General features: G+C 46.4%; 1 protein-coding gene across 1 annotated transcript in view; it reads left to right on the top strand.

The window, feature by feature from the left end:
• The first annotated feature begins 1,125 nt into the window (after positions 1-1,125).
• Positions 1,126-11,352, top strand: part of lingo1b (leucine rich repeat and Ig domain containing 1b) — a 31,984-nt gene continuing 21,757 nt past the window's right edge. Inside the window, exon 1 of the mRNA XM_065012387.1 lies at positions 1,126-1,407. Within this exon, the coding sequence (XP_064868459.1) occupies positions 1,396-1,407 (12 nt within the window). The 5' untranslated portion in view covers positions 1,126-1,395. The remainder of the gene's footprint in view (positions 1,408-11,352) is intronic.

Here is an 11,352-nt window from a genome sequence, read left to right as displayed (position 1 = left end):
CTCTGTCTCCCTACCTACCTTCCTCCCTCCCTCTCTGTCTCCCTACCCACCTTCCTCCCTCCCTCTCTGTCTCCCTACCTCCCTCCCTCTCTGTCTCCCTACCTCCCTCTCTGTCTCCCTACCTCCATCTCTGTCTCCCTCTCTGTCTCCCTACCTACCTTCCTCCCTCCCTCTCTGTCTCCCTCCCTCCCTCCCTCCCTCTCTGTCTCCCTCCCTCCCTCTCTGTCTCCCTACCTCCCTCTCTGTCTCCCTACCTACCTCCCTCTCTGTCTCCCTACCTCCCTCTCTGTCTCCCTACCTCCATCTCTGTCTCCCTCTCTGTCTCCCTACCTACCTTCCTCCCTCCCTCTCTGTCTCCCTACCTCCCTCTCTGTCTCCCTACCTCCATCTCTGTCTCCCTCTCTGTCTCCCTACCTACCTTCCTCCCCCCCTCTCTGTCTCCCTACCTCCATCTCTGTCTCCCTCTCTGTCTCCCTACCTACCTTCCTCCCTCCCTCTCTGTCTCCCTACCTCCCTCTCTGTCTCCCTACCTCCCTCTCTGTCTCCTTCTATGTCTCCCTACCTACCTTCCTCCCTCCCTCTCTGTCTCCCTACACCTTCCCTCTTTCTTTCCATCTCTCACCCTCTTCTACATATCCTTTTTTGATCTTCCTCTATCCCCATCTCCCTCCTTCCCCATCTTCTTCTATTCCCATCTTCCTCTATCCCCATCTTCCTCTATTCCCATCTTCCTCTATCCCCATCTTCCTCTATCCCCATCTTCCTCTATCCCCATCTTCCTCTATCCCCATCTTCCTCTATCCCCATATTCCATTATTCATTTTATTTTTCACTTTTATTATTCACATTCTGTCTTTCTTAACCCTCTTTCTGCAGCTCCCCAGCTAATTTGAATCAAGCTGGAAATGGGGACGTTCAAGCAAACAGCATAACATATCGCCAATGCAATCAGAGAGCATCCCTCCATCCCTCCCTCCCTCCCTCCCTCCCTCCCAATGCATTGCAGCTCCTCCCTGCACCTTGCTCAGCAGCGGCCCCTCCCTCTATCTCTCTCCCCTCTATCTCTCTCCCCTCTATCTCTCTCCCCTCTCCCTCTCTCCCCTCTCCCACTCTCTGTCTCACTCAGCTCGGTGCAGCATGTATGTTAGAGTGTCTGAGACACCGGAGCCTGTGTTTACATGCAAGCCTATCAGTGGAGGTGGATTTAGAGCATCTGGAGGACCCAGGCATCTCCCATGCTCCTCACCGGGGACTCACCTCCTTTTATCTCGCCTCGGGTATCCCATTTCTCCCTTTGAATCCTCCTTTCAATGGCCTCTTCAATCTCTGCCCTGCTCTCTGAGGCATTTTGGATTTCCTTGGCAACGTGGAGCAGCTTAAATTAGAATTCTGTGCATGACGGTCCTGGTAAGTAGCCTCCTCTGTCTGTTCTGTGGGTTTCCAGCACTGAGCCATAGAGGCAGGCTCATCATGGTGCATTGGTGGGGCAGAATTGGCAGAAAAATATTTGTCTGGACAAATGGTACGTATTGAAAGGGGGAAAGGGAGAGCGAGAGAGAGAGAGAGAGGGAGGGAATGTTCAATGATCATTCTACTGAATAGGATTCAGGACCAGGTTTGTTCTGTCACCTGGACGCTGCCATTTATTTAAATGTGTAAGAGGATACATGTTGGCTACTGTGTGTGTGTGTGTGTGTGTGTGTGTGTGTGTGTGTGTGTGTGTGTGTGTGTGTGTGTGTGTGTGTGTGTGTGTGTGTGTGTGTGTGTATGGTGTGCGTGTGTGTGTGTATGGTATGTGTGTGTGTGTGTGTTTGCATTTGTGCACCAGTTTGTATCTGTATGTTGTGTGTGTACGGTGTGTCTGTGTACCGTGTCTGTGTGTGAGTACGGGGTGTCTGTGTGAGTGTACGATGTGTCTATGTGTGTTTACGGTGTGTTTGTGTGTGTGTACGGTGTGTTTGTGTGTGTGTACGGTGTGTTTGTGTGTGAGTACGGTGTGTGAGTATGGTGTGTCTGTGTGTGTACGGTGTGTCTGTGTGTGTGTACGGTGTGTCTGTGTGAGTACGGTGTGTCTGTGTGTGTGTACGGTGTGTCTGTGTGTGAGTACGGTGTGTCTGTGTGTGTGTACGGTGTGTCTGTGTGTGTGTACGGTGTGTCTGTGTATGAGTACGGTGTGTCTGTGTGTGAGTACGGTGTGTCTGTGTGTGTGTACGGTGTGTCTGTGTGTGTGTACGGTGTGTCTGTGTGTGTGTACGGTGTGTCTGTGTATGAGTACGGTGTGTCTGTGTGTGAGTACGGTGTGTCTGTGTGAGTACGGTGTGTCTGTGTGTGTGTACGGTGTGTCTGTGTGTGAGTACGGTGTGTCTGTGTGTGTGTACGGTGTGTCTGTGTGTGAGTACGGTGTGTCTGTGTGTGAGTACGTTGTGTCTGTGTGTGTACGGTGTGTCTGTGTATGAGTACGGTGTGTCTGCCTGTGTGTACGGTGTGTCTGTGTGTGAGTACGGTGTGTCTGTGTGTGAGTACGGTGTGTCTGTGTGTGTGTATGGTGTGTCTGCCTGTGTGTACGGTGTGTCTGTGTGTGAGTACGGTGTGTCTGTGTATACGGTGTGTCTGCTGTCTCCATATGTATTTTAAAGGTGTGTCATATTGCTAGTGTAGGGGTGTGTGTGTGTGATGGAGCGTGCCTGCCGTGTGTTCCTGTCTGAGTGCTCCTCCACCACCATGCTTATTGTAGCTCCAACTAATCTGTCCTTGTTAGCACGCCTCTTTCTAAAGACCCTAAACACGTCGTCTAGCCTGACACTGATTTGCTTCCGGAGGTCAAACCTCATTCAATCACAATGAATTTGCTGTGTTCCCTCTGGGGTTGAAAGAATGGTGTTTCATTTCACCCACAGGTTCCAGAGAAGGCTTTTTGTCCCATTTGTATGTAGGTCAAACACCCCAGCCTCTCATCCGTTCTCTCTGTGTGTGTGTGTGTATGTGTGTGTCTGTCTGTTTGTGTGTGTGTGTCTGTCTGTCTGTTTGTGTGTGTGTGTGTGTGTCATCCTTTCATCCTTCCAGCCTGCATTATTTGCATCCCTCATAATTCTGCCTGGCTGCAGTGCTCTGGCACACAGTATAAATCTATAGAGACTCTTCTACCTCCTATAGAAGTACAGTACAGCAGCTGCCTGCAAGCCACTAGCTGACACCTCTAGCTGGTGAAGTTGAGGCTGTTTTTGCTTAGAGACACACTACACTGTTGGTTACTGTACACGAGGCTCCCTAAGATATGCGAGACTGGAAAGAGACTTCTCTTCCACTGGTTTCACCCCACTGCTATTTTGTAACACTGTGAGACCCAAAGATGCAAAAATACAACGTTTCCTAAATTGCTTCCTAATCTAAAAAAAGAATCCTATCCAACACTACCTAGTTCATCTCCTTCATCACTACCTAGTTCATCTCCTTCATCACTACCTAGTTCATCTCCTTCATCACTACCTAGTTCATCTCCTTCATCACTAGCTAGTTCATCTCCTTCATCACTAGCTAGTTCATCTCCTTCATCACTACCTAGTTCATCTCCTTCATCACTACCTAGTTCATCTCCTTCATCACTACCTAGTTCATCTCCTTCCTCACTACCTAGTTCATCTCCTTCATCACTACCTAGTTCATCTCCTTCATCACTACCTAGTTCATCTCCTTCATCACTACCTAGTTCATCTCCTTCATCACTACCTAGTTCATCTCCTTCATCACTACCTAGTTCATCTCCTTCGACCCACATGTACCTCTATGTAGTATTGTTGTGTCAGTAGGATACATGTTGGCATCAGCAGCCTCTGAAACGGTAGAAATATGGTCCACTCATCTCACATCCGACTAGTCCCCTACACAAGCATATGTTGTAGGCCATTACATGACATCTTTTTTTCCTGTCTTCTCTAATATGTCATGATTATGAAGAACAAAATACAGAGGGTAACAAACAATCTAAACCTGAGATAGAGGTCGCTTTGGAAATGTTGAAGAAAGGTGAAAGGTTTGACCTGACACACAGGGCTACATTAATATACTGATAGAATAGGGTTTGATCTGACACACAGGGCTACATTAATATACTGATAGAATAGGGTTTGATCTGACACACAGGGCTACATTAATATACTGATAGAAACAGGTTTGATCTGACACACAGGGCTACATTAATATACTGATAGAATAGGGTTTGATCTGACACACAGGGCTACATTAATATACTGATAGAATAGGGTTTGATCTGACACACAGGGCTACATTAATATACTGATAGAAACAGGTTTGATCTGACACACAGGGCTACATTAATATACTGATAGAATAGGGTTTGATCTGACACACAGGGCTACATTAATATACTGATAGAATAGGGTTTGATCTGACACACAGGGCTACATTAATATACTGATAGAAACAGGTTTGATCTGACACACAGGGCTACATTAATATACTGATAGAATAGGGTTTGATCTGACACACAGGGCTACATTAATATACTGATAGAATAGGGTTTGATCTGACACACAGGGCTACATTAATATACTGATAGAAACAGGTTTGATCTGACACACAGGGCTAAAATTCGATGCCTCCTCTACACATCAAAATAACAGAAATGAATATATCTTTTAAAAACGTATGGATTGTGAGGTTAGAATACTGCCGTGACGACCATTCGTTATATGGTAAAGAAGTAAGATAGGAGGTTATCTCTCCAGATGAAGCCAGAAAGGACAACCAAATATTACTGAAAGTAACTTACATACATACATACATACATACATACACACACACACACACACACACGCACACACGCACACACGCACACACGCACACACACACATACACACATACACACATACATACATACATACATACATACATAGGAAAACCCCCAGAATAGGTGATCCTTTCAAAAAGATACACCACCGTTCAAAAGTTTGGGGTCACTTAGAAATGTCCTTGTTATTGAAAGAAAAGTAAACATTTTGTCCATTAAAATAACATCAAATTGACCAGAAATACAGTGTAGACATTGTTAATGTTATAAATGACTATTGTAGCTGGAAACGGCTGTTTTTTTAATGGAATATCTACATAGGTGTACAGAGGCCCATTATCAGCAACCATCACTCCTGTGTTCCAATGGTACGTTGTGTTAGCTAATCCAAGTTTATAATGTTAAAAGGCGAATTGATCATTAGAAAACTCTTTTGTAATTATGTTAGCACAGCTGAAAACTGTCGTGCTGATTAAAGAAGCAACAAAACTGGCCTTCTTTAGACCAGTTGAGTATCTGGAGCATCAGCATTTGTGGGTTCGATTACAGGCTCAAAATGGCCAGAAACAAAGAACTTTCTTATGAAACTCATCAGTCTTTTTAAATGAAGGTTATTCCATGCGAGAATTGCCAAGAAACTGAAGATCTCGTACAACACTGTGTACTACTCCCTTCACAGAACAGTGCAAACTGGCTCTAACCAGAATAGAAAGAGGAGTGGGAGGCCCTGGTGCACAACTGAGCAAGAGGACAAGTACATTAGAGTGTCTAGTTTGAGAAACAGACGCCTCACAAGTCCTCAACTGGCAGCTTCAATAATTATGCAAAACAACAGTCTCAACGTCGACAGTGTAGAAGCGACTCCGTGACGCTGGCCTTCTAGGCAGAGTTCCTCTGTCCAGTCTCAACGTCGACAGTGAAGAGGTGACTCCGGGATGCTGGCCTTGTAGGCAGAGTTCCTCTGTCCAGTCTCAACGTCAACAGTGAAGAAGCGACTCCGGGATGCTGGCCTTGTAGGCAGAGTTCCTCTGTCCAGTCTCAACGTCAACAGTGAAGAGGCGACTCCGGGATGCTGGCCTTGTAGGCAGAGTTCCTCTGTCCAGTCTCAACGTCGACAGTGAAGAGGTGACTCCGGGATGCTGGCCTTCTAGGCAGAGTTCCTCTGTCCAGTCTCAACGTCGACAGTGAAGAGGTGACTCCGGGATGCTGGCATTGTAGGCAGAGTTCCTCTGTCCAGTCTCAACGTCGACAGTGAAGAGGTGACTCCGGGATGCTGGCCTTGTAGGCAGAGTTCCTCTGTCCAGTCTCAACGTCGACAGTGAAGAGGCGACTCCGGGATGCTGGCCTTGTAGGCAGAGTTCCTCTGTCCAGTCTCAACGTCGACAGTGAAGAGGCGACTCCGGGATGCTGGCCTTCTAGGTAGAGTTCCTCTGTCCAGTCTCAACGTCGACAGTGTAGAAGCGACTCCGGGATGCTGGCCTTGTAGGCAGAGTTCCTCTGTCCAGTGTCTGTGTTCTTTTGCCCATCTTAATATTTTATTTTTATTGGCCAGTCTGAGATATGTCTTTGTCTTTGCAACTCTGCCTAGAAGGCCAGCATCCCGGAGTCGCCTCTTCACTGTTGACATTGAGACTGGACAGAGGAACTCTACCTAGAAGGCCAGCATCCCGGAGTCGCCTCTTCACTGTTGACGTTGAGACTGGACAGAGGAACTCTACCCAGAAGACCAGCATCCCGGAGTCGCCTCTTCACTGTTGACGTTGAGACTGGACAGAGGAACTCTACCTAGAAGGCCAGCATCCCGGAGTCGCCTCTTCACTGTTGACGTTGAGACTGGACAGAGGAACTCTACCTAGAAGGCCAGCATCTCGGAGTCGCCTCTTCACTGTTGACGTTGAGACTGGACAGAGGAACTCTACCTAGAAGGCCAGCATCCCGGAGTCGCCTCTTCACTGTTGACGTTGAGACTGGACAGAGGAACTCTACCTAGAAGGCCAGCATCTCGGAGTCGCCTCTTCACTGTTGACGTTGAGACTGGGCAGAGGAACTCTACCTAGAAGGCCAGCATCCCGGAGTCGCCTCTTCACTGTTGACGTTGAGACTGGACAGAGGAACTCTACCTAGAAGGCCAGCATCCCGGAGTCGCCTCTTCACTGTTGACGTTGAGACTGGACAGAGGCACTCTACCTAGAAGGCCAGCATCCCGGAGTCGCCTCTTCACTGTTGACGTTGAGACTGGACAGAGGAACTCTACCTAGAAGGCCAGCATCCCGGAGTCGCCTCTTCACTGTTGACGTTGAGACTGGACAGAGGAACTCTGCCTAGAAGGCCAGCATCCCGGAGTCGCCTCTTCACTGTTGATGTTGAGACTGGACAGAGGAACTCTACCTAGAAGGCCAGCATCCCGGAGTCGCCTCTTCACTGTTGACGTTGAGACTGGACAGAGGCACTCTACCTAGAAGGCCAGCATCCCGGAGTCGCCTCTTCACTGTTGACGTTGAGACTGGACAGAGGCACTCTACCTAGAAGGCCAGCATCCCGGAGTCGCCTCTTCACTGTTGACGTTGAGACTGGACAGAGGCACTCTACCTAGAAGGCCAGCATCCCGGAGTCGCCTCTTCACTGTTGACGTTGAGACTGGACAGAGGAACTCTACCTAGAAGGCCAGCATCCCGGAGTCGCCTCTTCACTGTTGACGTTGAGACTGGTGTTTTGCAGGGGACTATTTAATAGTGTATGCTTTTGATCGCAAAATAAGAAAAATAATGGAATTTGTAAAGTTGATCAATTTGGCTATTTCAGACAAAATATTTCAGATGTAGATACAGTATCATTACACAATGTTTCCCTTCACATGTAAATGCTTTTGCTCCATTTTGATGTGATTTTAATAGAATTTCACAGTTTTCTTACCACACATTTTTCTCCCATTTAAGACAAATGTTGCAACATTTCCAGAAAATTCTACAAACTTGAAAAAAACCACAACAACATTTTGATAATCAGAAGCGTATTCCAGGTATTTTTGCAGGGTAATGAAATGTTTTCTTCATTTGCATCTATGTTTGGGTCTCAGAGAGTGAAATGGGAAAGCAGAAGGTCTATAGTAGTGTTTCTATTGTTTGTGCTGCAGCTTTGGGTTGATACATACAGTATGTGTCACGATAACAAGGTGACAGTAGATATCAAACTACAGAACATCGATGTCACATGAAATGTGGGGCTTTCACATCGTGACTGAGCGAGTGATTAAAACCACGATGGTTACCTGGCAACACGTTACTGTCGGTGGTCTAACGTAACAATCCATAAAACCTTCATAAACACTCTTCTCCAATTAGTCTTGCCATAATGAAAGCACAGATTCTTTAGCAAGCCCATCTGTTCAAGCACAATATCAACACGTGATTCCTTATAATAAGTACAGCACGCACATGATCTGGATATCAGGCTCATTCATATCAATGATGTGCAGTAGAAAGGTACTGTAGCAATAGCATGTTCATTAAGTACCGCTTAAGGCAGGACAATGTGTGTGAGCGCCACAGCGCCCCCTGGTGGTTTCAATACACTCACTGTTCATAGGCTCCTGCCGTTCGCTGATGTATGAGCCTATCGTGGGCCGCTGCAGTCTTTAAACATGCGATTGGCTCAACCGTGACATATCAGACAGGAAGTCATCACTCATCACTGTTTTGACTCTGTAAGCAGATGTGTCTCACACATAATTCTGTTTTATCCTCTCAGACTACACAGAGACTACACAGAGACTACACAGAGATGCCACAAAGATGAGGGCATGGTATAATGATTGTCTATAGCCTTGCTGTTACATTGTTCTCCTGGCCTATAGTGGTCATATGAAGGGTCTGTTCTGAATGTACACCTCAGGGTCTTGGTACTTAAACTGAACCCAATAACCATGGGCTCTTTCTCCCATTTAACCTGTGTAATTGATTGTGTTGTCTGTACAGTTGGGTAGCATGTAAGCACTGGGAACGCCAATCTATATGCAGTTCCAAGATTGATAATTGCACTTTGATCGATTTGATTCAAATGGGAATGTTTTAACCATCTAGCAGAGGATGCCTCCATAGCGCCCTATTTGGCTTTTAACAGGATGGAAAACCAAATAGTGGTTAAGGTTGAGGACAATGCAGACGATGGCTGCACACAGTCTCTCTGGTGGTCTGACTGGTCATTACAGTAGTGAGGCGGTTCACTAGCCCCACTTCTGTTGCACACAAGACGGAATAGAATGCAAGTCATCAACAAGCCATTACTAGTTCAACTCTTGACACGCAAAAACAACAGATCTATAGATGAACATGTACACTGTAGGCCAACTTCCTGTTCAACAGTCCATCCACACCGCCCATCTCTTACGTTGTGTGACCCTGTTGTGAGCAGTAGCTTTTCATGTAAATCAAGTCTGTGCCAAGGATATTTAGTCTGCCTGTCCTGTACACTAGTCCTCCGTGAGATATGGGGGGAAGTCAGAGGGTGAATGAAGCTACAGAATGCTGTAATAGTGATGTGGAAGGATGGATTATAATCTCAACGGGGAGAGTGTTAAGGATGCTGCTGAAACCACAGCATTGCAGTAAACAGATGTAGGATCTTAATTTGGTCACACTTTTATTGCTGAAAATGTTTATTGAAATAAAAATGGTTGTGTATTCAAGGTTTAAAAGTTTCTATAAATTTCAGACTTGATTTTCCCGAACGAAAAATCTATCAGCCAGTACAAAAATATCCATGAATTCTAATCCACATAATAATTCACACTTCCTGTTGCTGCAGGATTATTTTCCTGCTGTAGCAAAGTTGCTCAAATTAAGATTCTAAATATGTAATGGTTCCTTCCTGTCAGGGACCGTTAAGACGGTCGGACCACATGTAGACCGCGTGCAGGCGGGAGGGATGGGTGAGACAGACAGACACAGACAGACAGACAGACAGACAGACAGACAGACAGACAGACAGACAGACAGACAGACAGACAGACAGACAGACAGACAGACAGACAGACAGACAGACAGACAGACAGACAGACAGACAGACAGACAGACAGACAGACAGACAGACAGACAGACAGACAGACAGACAGACAGACAGACAGACAGACAGACAGACAGACAGACAGACAGACAGACAGACAGACAGACAGACAGACAGACAGACAGACAGACAGACAGACAGACAGACAGACAGACAGACAGACAGACAGACAGACAGACAGACAGACAGACAGATCAGATCAGATCAGTCATGGGGTAGCCTACTCAATCTTGCTCTCAGACAGACAGACAGACAGACAGACAGACAGACAGACAGACAGACAGACAGACAGACAGACAGACAGACAGACAGACAGACAGACAGACAGACAGACAGACAGACAGACAGACAGACAGACAGACAGACAGACAGACAGACAGACAGACAGACAGACAGACAGACAGACAGACAGACAGACAGACAGACAGACAGACAGACAGACAGACAGACAGACAGACAGACAGACAGACAGACAGACAGACAGACAGACAGACAGACAGACAGACAGACAGACAGACAGACAGACAGACAGACAGACAGACAGACAGACAGACAGACAGACAGACAGACAGACAGACAGACAGACAGACAGACAGACAGACAGACAGACAGACAGATCAGACAAATGTATTCACAAGGTCACAGTGGCGCTTCGCTGCAGCAGCCTCTCCCATTTAAATGTAATCATAACAGCTTTATGTAAAATCTGATCCAGGCATGGTGGAGGATGTGGTTTGATTCTCCCTCTGACTCCTACACTCCACCGGCTCTATAATGCAGTGATCTTTGCATATTCAAAAACAAAGTGTGGGCTACTGATTTAACACTCCTCCTGCCCATTTGTTGTAATTGTCACTGTGAATATTTAGGGGAAGTATTGGCTAGAGTGAGCTATATCAGCTAAATGAATATGAGAACGAAGATAGCTGGTGGTAATTATTATACGGGCGATTTGGGATGAAAAAAGAATCTCCCAGAATCGCCCATTGTGCTGTCCATAAAGGGCCTTAAGAAGCTTGGCCGGTGGAAAATTGCCTTCAGGATTGCATTGAGCCACAGTTTTCAATTCTACTGGAAACTTGGATCCCGGTTGATACAGAGGGGAAAAGGTTTGTGTAATTACCAGCTTAGGCTGCTGCTATAGCGGGGAATTTCCAAGAGGAATGGTGTTAATGAGGAAAGAAGCATCCCTTTACAGAATTATTATTAGACATTCAGTCAGAGCAGAGAGAGACAGATCTGTGTGGAAATATGACCAATTAGACTCAGCGCAGAGGCTTTGCACCGCAAGTCATTTCATACAGAACAAAGCACCCAAATGAAGTGAAACCAACCGAACAGCGACCATTACAATGTGTTCAGCACTCGTACAGGGATGTGTCATGCAGCACCATTTTCTGCACATTACATAACGAGCTGATGTTCTTACAGACCAGATATTCTATTTGGGTTTTTCACATTTCAGGTATTCTTCATCTGGTGTG

Source organism: Oncorhynchus nerka, linkage group LG27 (assembly GCF_034236695.1).
Source record: "Oncorhynchus nerka isolate Pitt River linkage group LG27, Oner_Uvic_2.0, whole genome shotgun sequence".
NCBI lineage: Eukaryota > Metazoa > Chordata > Actinopteri > Salmoniformes > Salmonidae > Oncorhynchus > Oncorhynchus nerka.
This window is presented reverse-complemented; position numbering and strand designations above follow the sequence as displayed.